This window comes from Salminus brasiliensis, chromosome 22, assembly GCF_030463535.1.
Source record: "Salminus brasiliensis chromosome 22, fSalBra1.hap2, whole genome shotgun sequence".
Lineage (NCBI taxonomy): Eukaryota > Metazoa > Chordata > Actinopteri > Characiformes > Bryconidae > Salminus > Salminus brasiliensis.
Window position 1 is genome coordinate 28,246,130 of NC_132899.1, and position 22,239 is coordinate 28,268,368.

General features: G+C 38.8%; 1 protein-coding gene across 1 annotated transcript in view; it reads right to left on the reverse strand.

Annotated features, from left to right (window-relative positions):
- LOC140544358 (SH3 and cysteine-rich domain-containing protein 2-like) overlaps positions 1-21,934 on the reverse strand; it is a 45,553-nt gene extending 23,619 nt beyond the window's left edge. Inside the window, exons 1-4 of the mRNA XM_072667873.1 lie at positions 21,746-21,934; positions 17,134-17,248; positions 4,973-5,351; positions 4,482-4,576 (exon numbers count right to left, since the gene is read on the reverse strand). Coding sequence (XP_072523974.1) covers positions 4,482-4,576; positions 4,973-5,351; positions 17,134-17,226 — 567 coding nt within the window. The 5' untranslated portion in view covers positions 17,227-17,248; positions 21,746-21,934. The remainder of the gene's footprint in view (positions 1-4,481; positions 4,577-4,972; positions 5,352-17,133; positions 17,249-21,745) is intronic.
- Between the last annotated feature and the right edge of the window lie 305 nt (positions 21,935-22,239).

A 22,239-nucleotide genomic window follows, 5' to 3' on the forward strand; every position in this document is an offset into this window, starting at 1 on the left:
CATACATGTATAGAACTGTATTAAGTATATACATCTATGTTTATTTCTATTAAAATGTGTACATGGATATTTACAATGAATGTATACATAAATATGTAATTAAACAAAAATAAGAATATCACAAAACCTATTAAAACCAGAGGAAAAAAAACAAACAATAAAAACAAATGAGATGATGACCCCTACAGCCAGTCCAGGAGGTCGCTGCTAAAGCTGTCCTCTCCAAACCTCTCGCTTAACAAATGGCCAACTTGGCCATAAGGGACCTGATAAAAAATGCATGGTGTCAAAAGTGGAGGTCAGCAGTATCGGACCCTTGGAACACGAAGGTCTCATAATTGCTGATATTGACAGAAAAGTGGACGACAATGCAGCAGCCGGAGCCCTAGAGAGAGAAATCTTGGCTCTATGATGTGAACTGGAACTTTTTCTTAACTGGCTCATTACATCTCTGACACACACACACACACACACACACACACACACACACACACACACACACACACACACAGGCGTGTGAGAGCGTGTGAACAAGAACAAGCGCAGAATTCACACTGAAAGCTCTAAATAATGGATTCAAATTGGCAGAGAGCGTCATCCTTCTGAGAGAACCAGCCCAACCCATTTTACTCACGCTCCTGCAAAACAAATCACCTAGCCTTTTTATCACTGCCACTTTGAGAGCTGAATATCATCAACCAACCCCAACAACTCACACCCTTCTTTTGTAGCCCCGCATGATGTTGGGCCATTTATCAGTTGTAGCATATTTTTACTCTTCAGCTTTACAGTAAATAAATAAGTAAGTAAGCAAGCAAGTAAATTATATTTGAGCACATTCTAAGACAACTGGAGTTGTCCAAAGTGACAGAACGGAACTAGCAAATTACCTAAAAGACAAGCTAAAGAAAACAGTATGGATGCAGAAAAATTATAAAGGTTATAAGATCAGACCATTTAAAACATTAATTGACATTAAAGAATGAGGAGAAGACTAAACAGGACAAGGACATGCTCCCCACACAGACAATTTAACCACCTTCTACTCACAGTTTGGATCATATCACAGTTCTTAAGTCACAAATCTAATCTTTTTTGGGATCAGCAAAGAAAAGATAAAAAAGAAGACCAATATGACTTTGCCCTCCACTCACACACCAGTGTGATGTCACTTCAAACGTGTAGTCATGTTCGATGTGTTACCATCGTTATAAAGAGAGATGGACCAATGTCTTCTGATCTCTCAGTATTTAGCAGGTCCGTATTTCCATTTAGAGGTTAAACAAGGAACTGCAACTTCCAGGTTCTGCAATCATATGGCAATCATATGTGACACACAACTGCTCAGGCTGCATTGAGACTGAGGGAATTGTTACTGAATTGTTAAAAAGAAACAGTGGCAGTAAAACACTATTTGTATTCCACAGTGTTCTGGTTAAACCTTGGCAATTAATCCACGGTTCATATACATGCCGGACTGGAGGGGGGTAAGCCGTACGAATCACGGATCAACTTCAATTCATTACACCACTACTGAAGACCTGATTCTCCTCCTTTTTACTTAAATGTCATACTCCTACTCATATGGTCTGCATACTTTTTCCAAAAAGTTTTTTAATGTTGGATAAATTTGCTATTTTCACTTTTTGACAAAATGTGAAAACATATTAGACTGTTTGCAATCTGCCAAGCTGGTTGTTAAACGAAATCTTACATAAAGTTATGTTTAGTATGCACTGGGCATTTTTTTCATATTTGCTGTTTTGACTGGAAATGTGTGTTTGTGAGATCCTGCATGGTTTCCTCTGAGCTGTGTAGGATGTGTTTTCACCTTTTTGATAAAGGAAAATGTTCTGTGGCTGTTCCACCTCCTGCAATGCTGTAGCTATGCTTTCTGTGATTGTTTCCATCAGCGTCTCTCAAGGGAACAAAACACGAGATCAGAACCTGACAGTGTAGCGGGAGCTTGGGAAACCAGAGCTAATCTGCTTTCCTAAAAAAAAATCTCTGGTAAAGCTGCAACTTGTTTGACTGAAATGCTGTGAGAATATTGCTGTCCACAATATTCAAATATGAAATAATACCATGGTCAAAACCTTAAGGGCCCTTTATGTGCAAATTTGGACATTAAGGGTTCCATATTCTCTGCTGATATCACTTTATGTATATACAGTTATAATTAATTTTTACATGACCATTTGCCAGCCTCTCTTTGTACGTTTACTTAAACATACCATGCCTTAATATATATAAACATATATATATATATATAAACATATAAACAAGCTTGGTTCAAGTTTAAACACTCCTTTTAAGCTTTTAATTCCCCTGCCACTGTTGGGTCCTTGAGCAAGGCCCTTTACCCTCTCTGCTCCCCGGGCGCTGGAGTTGGCTGCCCACCGCTCTGGGTGTGTGTGTACTCACTGCCCCTAACACATAGGGGTGTGTATGTGTGCGTGTGTGTGTTCACTACCAGATGGGTTAAATGCGGAGGACACATTTCACTGTACAGTGACAAGTACGTGCGCCTTTACCTTTACAAATGTAAATGTGTGAATTTACATTTGCACTTTTTACACCCTACATCCAAAAAGCAGAAGAAAAAGACAATCTATTTCAGCATTTATTTTGTACTTAACTGGAAAATTTGCATGTGTGTGTAATTCATTACCAGGCACAAATGTTTTTATATGGTGTAGCAATTTGAACTGATTTGAGCTAAACTGACCAACACGTTGGTTTATGAAAGCAGTTTGTCCGAGCACGAAGCTCAGCTGCTTCTCTGGACTCTGGCCACGGACGCCTCCTACTCTCCCTGAATTACACGCAGTATTGGACACACACTGTCTGCTCTGACAAGATATTGATTCACATTCTGACTTTTTGCCGTGTGGCAAGGTTGGAGACACAAGGAGAAGAAGAACAGAAAGAGACAGAGAGAAAAAGAAAAGGCTGATAAAAGGCCACTGACAGCAAGACAGACACCAAGGAGGCAGGCTCCTGTTCCTCCATCCCAAATTCAGACTCATCCAGGATCAATTTATCCCTTCTTATCTCCTGCCGTTCTCTTGCTCTTTCCCATCCTCTGCCCTCCCTCTTTCTGCAGAATCTTAATTCATTCCCCTTACTTGAACTCATGCATCCTGATTGCACACTGCAAAGCATGATATCTTAAGCAAAACAGCTAAAAATGTTGTAGGCAATGTTTTCAATTACTCAGAAAAATATTAGGATTACTAAACCAACTTCCAGTTCAGAAAGGTAATCTGAATTCATAAGATCACTTCATAAACGTACAAGTTGCATAACCCAGACATGAACATTTATGAGCAGTGAAAAAGGTGAGAGGTTCAGAAGACAAACCCCTTTAGTAGCTCCACCAGCACCTTTCCTAGAAGAATCCTTAACAGCGATATTAACATGAAAATCCCAGGGCATTCAGACACTGAAACATGAGGGTAAGACAGTCTACGGTCATAGTGCACCTAAAACTCCTCAAATTTATGCAAAAGACACATTAGACACATCCCTCAAAATGTAAATTAAAGTTGACAAGTTTGTATCTGACAATTGTATAAATTGAGTTAAACAACCTCACATTTATTATAACTAAAGGCCAGTCTAAAAAACATTCCTCATCATTTGTGCTTTACTAGCTCCTTAAGGATGATATGTGCTTGGACCCCAATGATTGACACTTGCAAAGTCATTTAAAAGACAAAAAAAAAAGACTCAAAACTAAAACTCCTCAAATCTACTACTTTAACGCAAATGGCACATTCATCATTCAAAATGAACCATTTCACGAAAGTCTACAAGTTTGCTTATATGATAATCATTAATGGTCTACTTGCGCCATAATTGTGTTAAAGTTCTTTGCCCCTGCTGATTGCCACTTGCTATGCAAGTTAGACAGATGATCTAAAATGAAATACTCTCACTAGTAATGTTACCTTACTAATGTTCTCTTAATATTCTTACAACAATCTCATAATGAGAAGTTCAAAAATATAGCCTTATGTGTAAGATGTTTTTACTTGCCTACATATCACTTCTTTTTTTTCTCAGGCTAAAAGCCATCAGCCTTGTTGACCCAGTTTGCTGAAGTGAGATAATGGTGAAGAAGAGGCTGTTCCGTGTGTGAGGACCTAACGCAGGCTCTCCACTGACTCACACACTCATTATTATTATCCCTCTGAGGCAATGTCGGCCTGATGACACCTAAAACACTACTGCGGTCAACTAACAGTGGGTTGTGGAAGGCGGTGACCAGCTGACGGGTGGTATTAATTGGGCTATTTCTAGAGAAGTTGGAATATCAACACAGAGAGCAGGGTGTAAAAATGGGCTTTGTTATTCCTGTATGTGTGTAAAGTCACTTTAATGGATGTTTCGTTTTACTGTGTGTGTATTCAGAAAAGAAGCACCTGATACGGCTAATACGGTGTGTGTGTGAGACAGTGAAAGAGAGAGAGACTTACCTTGCCATTGCAGACTTGCTGGGAAAGCTCAGAAGAACACCAAAGATGAGCTCCTAGTTTACATGTTTTGCAGCGCAAACCCTGTTTTGAGTTCCCTGCAGAAACAAGAGAGCGGGAGAGTAAAAACGTGATGCTAACAGCAGACTCTTTAAGTTCTTTAAGTTGTGAGGCAGGACCTCCATAAGCATCAATAAACCTTGGGCGTCCATGACTCTGTGGCCGGTTCATGGTTTGCCCTTTCTTGGAGCACTTTTGGTAGTTACTGACCACTGCATACTGGGAACACCTTACAAGACCTGCCTGATGTTCTGGAGATATTCTGACCCAGTCACCTAGCAATTACAGTTTGCTTCTTGTCAAAGTCTCTCAAAATCTTACGCTTGCCCATACAGGAAGCGGCTGTTCACTGGCTGCCTAATATATGTGTCCCACCCCTTGACAGGTTTCATTGTAACCAGATAATGAAATGTTGAAATTATACACAGTCATACCTGTGATCACTTGCTTGCACTGCTGGCAGACGGTCGGTCGCCGAAACACATATTCCTGGAAACAGTGTGTTTTCTGTGGGCGTGCCTGTGACTGGGGTGGGGCTTTTGAGTTAATGGAGAGGGAGGGGCTCACTGAGGGAGAACGAGAGGATAGAGAGGGATTTGGGCTGACGGACGGTGACAGAGATGGCGAACGGTCAAAGGTCAATGGTCGTTCCTGAAAGAGGGGAGGAGAGGGGCACTCCATTACAGGGGGTGGAGACTCTGCGATAAGGTCGGGAGGAGGCGCGGCCTCAATGTTTGCACGCTGAAAGAAGTTGTCAACGCTTTTACTTCTCATGACTGACTTGAAGGAAAGGGAGCGCTTCAGTTTCTGCAGCTGGGGAGAAAGAGAGAAAGCACAAAGGGAAAGAGTGAGTTAGTGATCCGTCCAAGCAGCGTTCATCATCCTTATGACCATCTAGGTCTCCTGCACCGAATGGAAGTTTGACCATTGGGCTCTCCAGCTACCCACCTCAGAGCAGCTGCCCACCCTCCAGCTACTGCTACCGGCCTCAGACCTGTGGCTGAGCAATTCTTTACCAACTACACTTAAACATGCCTGGACTCTAAAAGTTGCATTTAGTATTAGAACCATTAACCACCATCACTGCTTTTATTATTCTTACCATCACTACTATTGACTTGCGTGTTGATACGGTGACACAATTTCATGAGTAGATTTGAAAGATGGGGGCCCTCTTGGGGCCTTCCAAGGGTTCTTCATCTAGTTTTTCCTTGCAACTGTTGCCTTTGGCTTGTTTACCAGGAGTTTTATTGCTTTGTTGATCTTTTGTTTCATTACTGGATTACTGATAAGCTGCTTTGCAGCAAAATCAGTTGTAAAAAAAAAACAAAAAAAACTATGCAAATAAATTTGAGTTGACTTGGTTAGATTTGATTCATAGGCCTCTCTGCTCACCACTAGTCGACATGTCTGAAAAATAATGAGGGAGAAGAACAAGAACCATATGGAACACGTCTGGGAGAGTAAACACCAATTAAACTGACAATTATCTAATCAAATGTCTTCCTACAAAACCTTCACTCAACAGTCCTGTGAAAAAGCCAGGACATATGAACTATTTAAAACTTTCAAGTATCTGTTGTTACTACAATACTTTTAATTAAATTTAAATTATACTATATAATTATTTTAAAAGTTAATTTTAATTAATTAATCATCTACAATTGGTGGATCTCCTAATCTCTATGGGAATGGCAAAAAAACAAACAAACAAAAAACAACAAGGCCATAAGAAGCATAGCCAATGTACAATGCAGCAAAATGGAATGAAACTGATTTACTAAATTTATTAAATTTAGTAAATTATTTTTTATTAAATTATTAATGTGATTCTCATCTCATCTTTTATATGAGTTTACTGTACAAAATCTCTGAAGTTGCCCCATTGCAGCTTCAATTGCATTGCATCCCACTCCATCCCCTGCCTCCCGCAAGCCTTGCTGTTTCTAAGAAATTGGCCTTGTCATCAACATAATTCTTTTTTTACTACAGACATTTGACCATATCAATTATTTAGTGCTCCCCATTCCTGCCAAGTACACATAATTCTGAATACACAACTAATAAGCTGCATAAATGTCTTAACAGTGAATAGCTATAAATATCTTTACACGCCCACCACTGAACAGGCCAAAAGTAATGAATTTCACTCTGTCACCAGTTTATCCTGATAGTGTGACATGCAGAAGGCACCAAAGATAAAATGCCTTATTATCCAAAGCAGCATTTTATACAAATAATAATAAATGGGCTCCCAGGTTGCACAACTGTCTACTGCCTTGGTCCTTTTATCATGATCACAAGTTTGATTCCTGGGGATGCCACAGATAAATGCAAAAGTCTATAATGCACTTAATATCACATAATTGGGAGTTAGCATTCTCCTCCAAGTGTGTAGAGAGGTCTTAATTATGCTGCCTTTTAAATTAAACAGAGGCATTTTAAGTAACTTAGAGAAAGCACATGCTAGCCTTTATGCTCCCAGTCCCAGTGGTAATGGAAAGTAAAGCAGAAAAAAAAAACAAGAAGAAATAGTAATTAGTAGCAAACATGCTGTGCATAAACAAAGATTCATACATTCAGTCACACCAATTCATATATGCACAATACACAGATGTATCGCTATTCTAAACATAGTGTTGACAGGATATTCATAGTTATTTTACTGGAAAAAAAACATGCAATAAATGTTTTATTTCAGGAAGTCTTTGTTTTGCATTCTGTCACACTGACCGAGCTAGACTGGCATGCATGGAAACGAGGGACCGGTGGAGAGAGTGAGTGTGTGAAACGAGGTAACATCCTCAAAGAGAATTCTGGAGAAGACAAAGTCCAGGGGGATATGGATTCTGACTGGCTGCCATCCTACACCCGTGCCTGTGTGTCCTACTGGTGGCTATTATTAGACAATGAGCCAAGGACCTCTCTTAAAGAGCGAAAACAAAGGACTGACAGGGTGAGAGAGGAGAGAGAGAATCAGAGATAAGCTGAAAGCATCTCCTTGCAGACAGCGTACTAGCATGTGGGTACATGAACCCAATGGTACGTCCACACACACACACACACACACACACACACACACACACACACACACACACACACACACACCACACAGATGTGGAGGCCTTGTTACAGCAGCGTTTGAAGATGTGTCTAAAAATAGCACACCGAGATGCACAGATAAATTAATGATAAACGTAGAAGCTTCCACTTGTGTGTTTTTTTGGAATAGGCAGTCAGTAATCGATGCATAATCAGCTGAAATGAACTGAAGCTTCCTGTAATCCTCTTTACGTCTCGCCTGCTGTGATCCTGCCGTGACATAAACAACAACTCCGCTGTAAACACAGACGTGCCACCTGGAGGAGCATTATGAATGCGTGCATGATCTGGTGGATAACAGCTTCACTAATATGAATAAGGTTTGAACAATATATCAGCGGCCAATGTTGGACTGTTACTGAAAATATGATTGAGAATTCCGACAGAAAATTACAGACTGAAACTGGTTAATCAGCCTAGGCATATTTGGTGCCTGTAGTGCATTGATTTTGTTTAAAATGGAAAATGCTAGGCTAAAGGTGCCAACAAACACTGGATTTAGATTGTCACCAATCTCCATCATTTCTAAAATATAAAAAGGCTTGAGGGCCAGAAGAAGGAGTTTGGGGCTGGGTACTGCTCCCAAAGTATAATTTGTCTCTCAAAATGCATCTTTGTTTGTTTGGTGCAGACAAATGGATGTGGTTTAGAAGCCAATGTGACTTACAAAAATAAACTGAATGGTGGAGAATCCTTCCACACACATTGGCAGCTTAGCTTAAAAGCAGAATTGTACTACAAGGACATTAAGATGATGTTGTAGTTCCAATTTAGCTTAGATGTTTTAATAAGGTATATCCCATACTGATTAGCAAAATACATTTTTGTAAACATTTTTCTTTACACACATGGTAGATCTTTGAAGCGGATAAATGGAGATTAAGTGAGTCCAGCGTCTGTTAGCAACATTAGCCTAGCTTCTCCGATTGTAACCACATGTGTTGGCTGAGCTAATCTAAAAAGTGTAGCTGTTTAATTCAATTTCCCATTTTGTATTTTCAACTACCTACTTTTGAGAATGGCTTTAGATAAGAGATCTCATAAATAATGTAAAATATGTACATAAAGAAAGGAACAGCATTCCAAGAATAAACTGAAAAACAAATGTATAGAAATTTCTGGTTCATGATCTCAGTATCAGCCATGATTAATCATTGTTATTATATCAGCCCAGACTCTATCGGTGCTTCTATATAATATAATAGTAATCAATTTGAATGCATTTCAGTAACTTCACTAGGTTGTGCTAGCATTAGGCAAGCCTCACAATTAAGCTGCAGGAAATTGGGCTGTAAAAATACATTGATGCACTACAGTGTATTGATCTGAAGGTGCTAATCGAAGTAGCCACTCTAGAGGCTAATCAATTAAATGGGAAAATAGCTGGTAACGACCCCTTGTGATTGATTGGTTGGCTTGACAGCACTTACACCTCCCATCTAGCTTTACTTCAGGTAATTAAAGAAAACTGCAAGGATGCACAATGATATTAAAAACTGCATGTTGGAATCACAGTGGTAAAAAGTACCATCCGGCTATGCATATGTTCTGCGGTCTACTTGCTCAATATGAGCCAAAATTCTGTTTGGTTCTTGTACGGTGCAAAGCAGTGCCTTCATTTTTCTTTCTCTCTTGCTTGTTATGCTTCCTCTCTTCATTTATCCCAAGACTCCAGCTTGACTGAAAGGTCAGCATCAGTTACATTCATTCGGGCTGGCAAGAGGAAAGTGTGCATGTGTTTGTGGAAGGATTACAAATGATGAGATGAAAATGGGCGGGCCCCTCTGGGACATACGCCACTTACAGCACTCTCACATTTTCTCCTATTCAGTTAATGTTTGTTTAAGGCCATGGTTCTTTATTGTGTAACTGCACCTTTTATCTATGAGATGAAAATCAAGAAAAGACTTAAAACAGAAAAAACATCTGGGCAAAACTTAAATTTACTAGAGAACACCTAGACAATGACCAGGATTTTGGGAACAATGTTCCTCCTTACACTTCGCTCATGAAAAACTTATTTGGTCTCAATCTGATGGTAGATGCTGTAGTTTGTATCTGGAGGCCCCATGGTCACATTGTAGGATTGTTGGAGACTTCTTTACTCCTGTGGTCTGCTCTTAAGGCTGAACTCACTAGGATGGTCTAAACTGGCCATGCTGGTAGTTGTTGCACTTGTAACCTATTCAACCTATTCAAATTCTGGCCATGGTGGATCCACTCACTTTACCAATCAAGGGCAAACCAAACGAAATGTCTGAGGTTTAATTAAGACAGGTTCCTCCAGAATCCTCTCTAAGTTCTAATCGTTTGCAGCTGATGTGCTGCACCTGATTCTAATTTTTGTAATTTTATGTCGAAATAAATGTGGGGGTCCTTGCACAAGAAAACTGCATTTTACAAATTATTTTTTAAAGACATTTGTTCAGTTGCATGTGTTGGGTTATATTACCTCCATCTCTCAGCACTGTCCAAATGAAAATCAAATGTCCACATGTTTATATATGTTTTAAAAAATTTCATCACACGACTGCAGATATACAGTGGCACGTATGAAGCTCACATCAGCAACCTGCAAAGCATTCCATTTGCAGAGCCACTCGACAGTCTCCCTGGAGCGCTTAGTCTAATCCCTTCTCCGCCATTGCAATCAGATTCCCTGAAAGAGGAAGAGTGTGAAATGGAGGGAAAATAGGGAACAAAAGAAAAGCAGATGAAATGTCACATGGCTGGAGGAGGAGAAGAAGGTGGTGATGAGTCTCTCTCCGCTCACATCCTTTTATTGTCCTGAGTGCTGCTAAAGCCACCTGGACATTCAAAAACGCCAGCACAGCGCCAAGGCCACAGCGACTCAATGGCTTTTTAAAGACTATTCTTCACCATTTCATCTCTGCCAAGAGCATTCGGTTTTACTACCAAAAACCTTCCAGCTACTACAAGAAGCCCTTTAACACAGAGATAACTGCGCTATTTTCATCGCTATTCTTTGGCAGCACGAAACTGATCATGGCCCAGGTGTTTTATATGCAGCATTTTTGTTTTCCTATTATCAATGAAGAATAAAAAAAAAAAACTCTGAGCTGAGGAGACAGAAGGCAAAGTGGCTTTTGAAATGTGATTTAGTCGTGTGCTCGAAGTAAATAATGGGAGCTCTTTATGTGTGCACCACTAGATCAATCTTTTTAAAGATCCAAAGTTTTTAATTAATTTTAATTAAAAGTTTCAGATATAACGCAAGTAAACACCAGCCGAGTAAATCCAACAAAGGACTCCACCAATTCAAGGTCAAGCTCCAATATGAGGCAGTGTGTAAAAGCCATTGGCTTGCTCACTGGAGGTCTTGGATTTTTATGTTCTTGATTTCTTTTCCTGTCTTTTACTAATTGCTCATTGTATAAAGCTGCTTTGTGACGACAACAGTAAAAAGCGCTATACAAATTTGATTTGAAATATAAAAATGCTTGAATACCCTACATAAATAAAACAAACAAAATAAAACAAAACTCACTATTCAGAACAGATCATGGTTTTTGAGTCAAGAATCGGATCATTTTTCAGATCATTGTCATATAAAGATTGATCTTTTGAGCTGTTAGTGGTGTTTGCTAGTGCTACTGTGCTCTGATCCTGGTCTGAGTGATGTACTCTCAGTGTGTATCCATTTAGTGGTGTTCAAGTCTTAACTCTGTTTCTCTGCTTAACAGAGGCTCATTAGTTTTACACATTTTACAGTAGCCTTGAATCAAACATGCAGCAAAATCAAACATGGTGGATCTGCAGCCGTGTGCAAGGTTTGTGTATTGCTTGAATAAACGGTGTGAAGGACTATAGCAGCAGTACAACTGTTTTACACACAATTGTCAGTTCCACAGTTCACATGCATGCCGATTCACTCTTTGTGTACGGAGGCACCACTACTGATGCACTGCTCACAGCACACTCTGCACTCAGACTGGCTAAAATCAACGTCTGTGCTAAAATACATGCACGTAAATTTATCTCACATTTAACTCCTCTTTTAATTACCATTCAAATAAATTACCAATCCTGTGCAAAAGTGTAAGTGCTCTCATTCAAGCTGGGTAAAATATTAGTAGGGGAAACACTGAAGACCGTGACTATATTTACTTTATCCTCCAAGAACTTTACCATCACTCATAATTGGTCACCTGCTACATAATACAAAACATGCAAATGTGTGACTTCAGTCTGCCTATGAACAATCAAATTAGTGTTTGCATTTATTCATCAACAGGTGTTACTCTCGGACTAGACTGCAATCAGCACAGGCTAAATCATTTTCAGGCTAAACCATGTCCAGCATTCTGCAGTTTCTTGCACCATCAGTCCGAGCGGTTGCCAAATTCCCTTTCTCACCTCAGGGTGAATTTCCTGCTGGTGCGCTGGAAGACACAGACGGTGTCAGAACAGAGATTTCTCACTGAATTTCTCACAGCTGTAGCTTGTACTGCCCATGTGCTCTTGTTTTGTTGTTACTTGTGTGTAGCTGGGCTTGATAGTCTATAAAATGTCTGTTGTCCTACATGTGCAGGTTAGTTCCCTGTATGTTTAACACTTTTGAAGGTTTCTGCCTAATCACTGGTTAATTGTGCATCTGCCTCACTGTATTCGGGCTTAGTTATTATCTAATTAATTAGATTAGATAATGGTATCTCCTCTGCCACTTCCTTAATTACCTAAGTGCTTAATGTGTCAAAGCTCTAATGATGGACAAAGGCATTGGGCACCTCAGATTATAAAGGCATTGAGCATGATCGGTAGACAAGTACTCCCTGTTCCTCTACAAGCTTTTATAAAAGAGCAGTAAGAACAGTACCAGTAAGAGCCTTACTGGTACTGTTCTTTAACATTTTGATGGCAGAGCAAAATTTACACTTTTTAATCTACTCTTCTCCTTTACTAACGTTTATGTTATCACATTTGTGAAGAATGGGTGTTTTAAATGCAACTTCACAGAGAGATGCACTAAATATTGTTAAATATCCAGTTGGAATTTTGGGTTAGCATAGCTAGCTTTATTATCAGTGTCCACAGCTTTACACTGCATTCACTTTGAAAATTATACGGTCAAAGTTTTAAAGGCATACCACAGCATCACTCATGCAACAGGGGCAACGGGCACCTGAAGAGAAAACACACAGGCATCCCCAGGCAGACTGATTTCATGCCTTAAAAACAGCAGGAAACAGACAAACATCCATGCAAGTCACTTGCTTATGCAATAATGCAATGACGCAGTGGCAACACAGCTCTACCCAGCACACACTGATCAAAGAAACACTGATTCACATCAGTTCAGCTGGTCTATCAGTTTCTACACAGTCTAAAACCTTTGCTAAGTTTGTGTTTCTTCTGTAGGTGTTCTGGCTCGACGTTGTTTCTCCAAGAGTAAGTGTGTATTAACACATCTTATAGGTAATATATCTACTCTACAGGTAAGGGTAGCAGCTGGTCACCCAAACAACTGTCAAATATCTGACCTGGTTGCATGACTATCCGAATCTGAAGATGTCTCCCAAAATTGCTCAAAAACACATTACGTACTACATACTTTCAAACTGATAAGTTACTATAGCCTTATAGTGCTCACTGCCCAAAAAGCAATCACAACAGAAAGAAATAGTGTTTTAGTGGCCTTTCGTCAAAGATTTAGAAAAACGTTCCTCCAGACTGTCAGCAGGAGTTCAGCGGGAGATGTGTTAGCCTGCCTGTTGAGGGGACCTGCAAGAAGACAAGGCCTGTGTTTTATATTGGCTTGTCTGCTGCTTTCCAAGTGTCAGAGTTATAGCACAGCCGCTGGGAAGAGCGGCACAGCATCTGTTACCTGATAGAGTCATCCATCTTCTGAACTGCACACACACATAGATTCACACAGACAGATACACAAATGAATGCACAGACACAACAACATCGCAATCAGTTAGGCAAGATTAACACACTCCACCATAACTAAAAGACAAACACAGCTAATTACAGACACAACAAACACATTTTAAACTTTCTGAACCTGTTTTGAAGCCCATTACTTCTGTAAATGCCAGCTGATAGTGCCAGCTGTTCACATTCAGAGAAATGTGAACATGACGGCTGGGCAATATGGTCATATTTATCAATATACAGGGTCAACTGATCACGGGCTGGGACTGATATTTGTCATTTTACCATCACTTGGCACTTAACATCTGTAAAGCAACAACGACTGACAGAAACTCTCCTTGCTCAAAGTCCCACCCACAAATATAGCGGACTGGTCCAAATAAGTGTGACGTAACAAAGTCCACTAAACCAAGCTTCAGTAGCCCCAGTGTCCCACACAGAGCGTTAAGGATTTCCAGCTGGCGACAGACATTGTTATCTGGTTGAATGTTAGTCGTGACAGTGGGTGACAAAAGTTCAATGTTGGGACAACATCTAATGCCAATGTCAATTTAACATAGAATAGTGACAACAGCTAATGTTGATATTTCGTTGGTTTAAAGTTGTGATGCTTTTCCTTATTTGAGTTGTGAGTAGAGATGGAAGGATTGATGGGATATATATTCGTATCAGCAGATTTCTATCCCAAATATGCTACCAATGAGGATAAATTAGTCGATCCTGAGAGCTGTTGAGAATATATGATCCATATTTTGCAAGTTTATGCAGCGCTTTGCAAGGTCACTCGACCTTGCATTCGCTGCAGCTCCTCATTCAACCACTGCATGGCAATTTGGACCTCTTTTATAGCTGTAGAAACCCGGTGATATGTACTGATGTTTTTGGATGATGTATTTTTCCATGAATATTTATATCATGTATATATTTTATTTTAAGATCACTGATATAATGATAACATAATAGTATAACAATGCAATTACACATTTTTAAAGAGAAGTCACAGATCAGGTCATTAGCAAAAAAGAACTGACACACACCAGAGTGATGTCACTTATATCTGTGACCATGCTTGATGTGTTCATATAAAGATCCAAAGACCAATTGCCCTTTGTCCTGCTAGTGGGGTTTTCTAGTTCTGCCGTGCTCCGATACTCACTATACTGAGTTACGTACCCTGTACCTACGTACGTGTGTTTCTGATTAGTGGTTTAAAACTCTTTACTTTGTTTTTCCAATAGACAATTGGCATTGACGTCACATTCCCGCTGGAACTAACTGAGAACACACGTAATGTAAATGGTCTTAGGAGACTGATACAGGTTTGCTTTCTCTTTTAATCATACTTAGCATGCTGCTACATTTACAACTGGGCTTATTTTTAACAGTTCTTTGTGTTTTAGAGACAGTCACACTGAACACTAACACTGATATGCAGAGTTTGAGTCAGATGGTAAAAAACTGACAGACTGGCGATATATTTTGTATTAGAATGCGCAGTAACAGCCATGATGCTTATTTCACACCAAACACATCATACATCTATCACAAGGCAAAAATGGTTTCTATTTGTCTTGCAATGGAATGTAAGCTATAAATGTCAGCACATCAACATCAGGAATACAACATTATTCCACACTTTTATAGCTAACCATTGGGAATTAGTCCCTGGTTCACATGAGTGCTGATCCGTACCTGCTGCAGTCCATTCGATTTGAACATTTTTGATGCACTGCTTATTGTACTCTTTTCCTACACAATAGATGTCACTGTCTGCTTATAGACTCAACCTCGCCTCCAACAGAGAGCAGACAAGAGAACAAGGCAACAGGCTAAAATCAACATCTCTGATAAAATACACACAAGAAAATGGACAATATTAAGGTCAGCAAAAATGATTGATGTCATGTCTATATATTATACATCAATAATGCAATAATCATGACAGGCCTAGATACGCCCAGTACTTAAACTCGTACCAGTTCAACACCCAATAAAATATCTCATGTTAATGCTACTGCTGTGCCGACAATGGTCCAGCAGCCAAATGATTATCAAATGGTCAACTGTAGACCCTTTCCAGTCATGAGCTGAATCAGAGCTCAGAAAATGTGCACATATAAAGTGCACTGCTAGGTGATATAACAGCCAATGGGTCTAGGTACAAGATATACAACTCACTGTATATTTAAAGCAGTGCAGCTTATATACTTAGACTTCCCTCCTCCCTGCATCTTCCCATGATCAACAGCTTTTATGTAATATGCCTAGTGGGATAAGAGCATTCTGGTCTTCCAGTGCTACAGGCTGATAAAACTGACCTTCAATCTTCTACCTTAAATTATTGGACCTGTATGACAGAGTAACAAACTGAAACCTCATTCACTCTGACTTTTTGTGGTTACACTGAACTCTGTTCTAGGGAGGCACCGATTCAATACTAGGATCGGATATCGGTCCTGATACTAAAAAAATTAGCTGGATGGGGATCGGATCATTAGGCAGATCGATGGGACCCCCGGTATTCAGACAAAACAGATCAAATCCACACACCTGGCCTTCAGCAGCCTGCTCTGTTTACTCAAGAGCAGAGCAGGGAGGAGGGGCGAGCAGGGGATCTCTCACACACAGGCACACATGCAGGCAGGCAGACACGGCCAAACAGTTACATGTTTTTGTCACTAAATATCAGAATAGTCCACATAATCCACCATCGTTTTTTTATTAAAAGCCACAGCCTTTTGCCGTTTCTGCCATTTTCAGCGATAGAGAGACACTAGAACTGAACTGTTTGGTTGAAGACTTGCACCTGTAATGGAGGACAGCTGAGACTGCCACAGCTGGTCTATCATTAAAAAGGACCGAAATGGGAGGATCTGTTAGCTCTCTTTTGGTCCCAAAAACTTCTAATTTCAGTCAGTCCTGACGCTTTAAATATCTCCCACATGGTGAAGTTCGGATTAGTATCGGGTATCGTCCGATACGCAAAGTTTATGTATTCTTAAAAACACATGGACTACACATCTACAACTACATATCTTACTCAATGGTGCTAATAACTCTGGAAGGCCATGTATTCTACAGTGATCCACTCTACTCGTATACTCCTATAATAGTATATTCTGTTCTATAGTTTCATATAAATAATACATATCTGCTCCACTTCACTCTGCACCAGTATTACATAACAAGGTCTACTTATTCAACACAAGCAATATCGTCAGTATGAAATGATATCACTTTAAAATTCAGTCCCTGCTTTTTAGACACACAAGTTTTACCAGTGACTGTTTAGATACGCAGAGTAACGCTGCATAACTGCTGGAAAAGGAAATTGAGTAGGGAATTACACTTTCCGCAGGTAGAGGTAGTCCATGAGCAAAAAAACACCACTTCTCACATAATGCTGCTTTAATCCTCATTTGTCCGATTATCCCATTTCATAACATTTGCTTTGTTTGCAAGTTATCATGCCAAACATTTATTAGTGCCTCAGAGTAACCAACTGGTATAAAACAGAAGATTTTGACACCACCGCTCTCAGTTTGTCGACAGTGTACTCTGAAAGCCGGACAACTCCAGCTCCCCTGCAGCTTACCTTAGACTCAGGCTGTCCGGTGACTGTCCCCGGAGAGCGCTGGAAGTCCCGCTGGTTCTGTGGCTCATTCTCCTTCTCACTGATTTCCGTCATCTTCTCCTCAAAGACAGACAAGCTGTGTTTGATAAAGAACCACATGCACGGTCACTTCACCAACAGTTGACTGTAAACCTTACCTCAGCAACAGTTATATTTACATTTTACATTTTAGACTTTACATTTACCTCATCAACGGTTAGTCAATTCAGCTTTTAAGAAAACTGCTTAGACCAGTTTTGAAATCAGTGCTGATCTGGTGCTGGTTAAGCTCATCACCCAGCATAGTTTGTTGACCAACATACACACAACATATGCTGGTCTCACGAGTGTGTGTGTTTTTAGCATGGTCACCAAATGTAATTACTTTAACTGTGACCTAACATTTGCTCTGCTCAACATTTACCTCAATAGCTGCTTCAATAATTACCTTCCCAAAATTGACCTTTATCAGCATTTAGCTACCTTACTAAAATGTACCTTATCAACATACTGTATTTACCATATATGTTACCTTACTGTTCCCACACCAACATTTACTCCTTTTACCAGTTCCCTCACCAACATTTACTCCATTAACCAGTTCCCTCACCAACATTTACTCCATTTAACATTTACTTAATTTCCCTCACCGACATTTACTGCATTAAACATTTACCTCACCAACATTTACATTATTAAACATTCACCTCACCAACATTTACTGCATTAAACATTCACCTCACCAACATTTACATTATTAAACATTCACCTCACCAACATTTACTCCATTAAACATTTACTCCATTAAACATTCACCTCACCAACATTTACTCCATTAAACATTCACCTCACCAACATTTACTCCATTAAACATTCACCTCACCAACATTTACTCCATTAAACATTCACCTCACCAACATTTACATTATTAAACATTCACCTCACCAACATTTACTCCATTAAACATTCACCTCACCAACATTTACTCCATTAAACATTCACCTCACCAACATTTACATTATTAAACATTTACCTCACCAACATTTACTCCATTAAACATTTACCTCACCAACATTTACATTATTAAACATTCACCTCACCAACATTTACTCCATTAAACATTCACCTCACCAACATTTACTCCATTAAACATTTACCTCACCAACATTTACATTATTAAACATTTACCTCACCAACATTTACATTATTAAACATTTACCTCACCAACATTTACATTATTAAACATTTACCTCACCAACATTTACTCCATTAAACATTTACCTCACCAACATTTACTCCATTAAACATTCACCTCACCAACATTTACATTATTAAACATTCACCTCACCAACATTTACATTATTAAACATTTACCTCACCAACATTTACATTATTAAACATTTACCTCACCAACATTTACTCCATTAAACATTTACCTCACCAACATTTACATTATTAAACATTCACCTCACCAACATTTACATTATTAAACATTTACCTCACCAACATTTACATTATTAAACATTCACCTCACCAACATTTACATTATTAAACATTCACCTCACCAACATTTACTCCATTAAACATTCACCTCACCAACATTTACTCCATTAAACATTCACCTCACCAACATTTACATTATTAAACATTCACCTCACCAACATTTACATTATTAAACATTCACCTCACCAACATTTACTCCATTAAACATTTACCTCACCAACATTTACATTATTAAACATTTACCTCACCAACATTTACTCCATTAAACATTCACCTCACCAACATTTACTCCATTAAACATTTACCTCACCAACATTTACATTATTAAACATTTACCTCACCAACATTTACTCCATTAAACATTTACCTCACCAACATTTACATTATTAAACATTCACCTCACCAACATTTACTCCATTAAACATTTACCTCACCAACATTTACATTATTAAACATTTACCTCACCAACATTTACTCCATTAAACATTCACCTCACCAACATTTACATTATTAAACATTTACCTCACCAACATTTACTCCATTAAACATTCACCTCACCAACATTTACATTATTAAACATTTACCTCACCAACATTTACTCCATTAAACATTCACCTCACCAACATTTACATTATTAAACATTCACCTCACCAACATTTACTCCATTAAACATTTACCTCACCAACATTTACTCCATTAAACATTTACCTCACCAACATTTACTCCATTAAACATTCACCTCACCAACATTTACTCCATTAAACATTTACCTCACCAACATTTACTCCATTAAACATTTACCTCACCAACATTTACTCCATTAAACATTTACCTCACCAACATTTACATTATTAAACATTCACCTCACCAACATTTACTCCATTAAACATTTACCTCACCAACATTTACTCCATTAAACATTTACCTCACCAACATTTACATTATTAAACATTCACCTCACCAACATTTACTCCATTAAACATTTACCTCACCAACATTTACATTATTAAACATTTACCTCACCAACATTTACTCCATTAAACATTCACCTCACCAACATTTACATTATTAAACATTTACCTCACCAACATTTACTCCATTAAACATTCACCTCACCAACATTTACATTATTAAACATTTACCTCACCAACATTTACTCCATTAAACATTCACCTCACCAACATTTACATTATTAAACATTCACCTCACCAACATTTACATTATTAAACATTTACCTCACCAACATTTACATTATTAAACATTTACCTCACCAACATTTACTCCATTAAACATTCACCTCTCCAACATTTACATTATTAAACATTCACCTCACCAACATTTACATTATTAAACATTCACCTCTCCAACATTTACATTATTAAACATTTACCTCACCAACATTTACTCCATTAAACATTCACCTCTCCAACATTTACATTATTAAACATTCACCTCACCAACATTTACATTATTAAACATTTACCTCACCAACATTTACTCCATTAAACATTTACCTCACCAACATTTACTCCATTAAACATTCACCTCACCAACATTTACTCCATTAAACATTCACCTCACCAACATTTACATTATTAAACATTCACCTCACCAACATTTACATTATTAAACATTTACCTCACCAACATTTACTCCATTAAACATTCACCTCACCAACATTTACATTATTAAACATTCACCTCACCAACATTTACATTATTAAACATTTACCTCACCAACATTTACTCCATTAAACATTCACCTCACCAACATTTACATTATTAAACATTCACCTCACCAACATTTACATTATTAAACATTTACCTCACCAACATTTACTCCATTAAACATTCACCTCTCCAACATTTACATTATTAAACATTCACCTCACCAACATTTACATTATTAAACATTTACCTCACCAACATTTACTCCATTAAACATTTACCTCACCAACATTTACTCCATTAAACATTTACCTCACCAACATTTACTCCATTAAACATTCACCTCACCAACATTTACTCCATTAAACATTCACCTCACCAACATTTACATTATTAAACATTCACCTCACCAACATTTACATTATTAAACATTCACCTCACCAACATTTACTCCATTAAACATTCACCTCACCAACATTTACATTATTAAACATTCACCTCACCAACATTTACATTATTAAACATTTACCTCACCAACATTTACATTATTAAACATTTACCTCACCAACATTTACTCCATTAAACATTCACCTCACCAACATTTACATTATTAAACATTTACCTCACCAACATTTACTCCATTAAACATTTACCTCACCAACATTTACTCCATTAAACATTCACCTCACCAACATTTACTCCATTAAACATTCACCTCACCAACATTTACATTATTAAACATTTACCTCACCAACATTTACTCCATTAAACATTCACCTCACCAACATTTACTCCATTAAACATTCACCTCACCAACATTTACTCCATTAAACATTCACCTCACCAACATTTACTCCATTAAACATTTACCTCACCAACATTTACTCCATTAAACATTTACCTCACCAACATTTACATTATTAAACATTTACCTCACCAACATTTACTCCATTAAACATTTACCTCACCAACATTTACATTATTAAACATTTACCTCACCAACATTTACTCCATTAAACATTTACCTCATCAACATTTACTCCATCTGAGTGCTGCTTTATCAACATTTACCTCAGCCTTGTTTAGCTAGCTAGCTACATTTCACAGTCAGCGCTGGCTAGTGCTAGCACTACCTCAACTGTTTATAGGTAGCTATATTTATATTTACTCCACTTTTCCTCACCAATATTTAGCTAACTACTCTTTTCCTCCTTCACCTCATAAACAACCCATCAACGCTTACTTCATCACTGGATATCCCACTCATATTTACTCAGTGTAGATAAGTACAGTCTAACGCCGTCCTCACCAGCGCTTACTCAAGCTAGGTCAATATTTACCTCACCAACATCAAACACTAGTTATCTGGCTAACGTCACTCCATCCACTCCGACATCCACCTTAAGCACCTCACCATCATTTACCTCACTAACGGCCACCGCACCGGCTCGCGTGTCCAACGTTGAGGCGAAAACGTCCTTTTAAAAGGTCAAAAATGGCTTAATCCTAAAGTCCGGTTCTCCGGTTCACCGTCAGCCTCGCCGAAACCTTAAGCGGTCGCTCGAGCTCATCCATTTAAACGTTACGCATCCGTTACACGTTACAGCGCGCGCTCTCAGCCAGGCTGCAGCACCACACTGCCTCGCTCTCGCGCTCTCAGAACTTTGATTTGTCCACACCGCCCGTTCTGATTGGACAGAGCTCCGCCTCGCTGTCAGGGCGTGGCCACCGGATTGGTCCAGATCGCTGACGTATGAACAGTGGGCGGGAACATGGCGGTCCTCTGTTTTAGGATCAGGCGAGAGGAATCAGTTAGCAACGGCTGCTTGTGTTTAAGAGGACGTGTGAGGTTGATTAGGTAACACTTCAGCTCCGAGCTTATTTCCTTATACTTTACTCTCTGTTTTCTCCTTTTCTA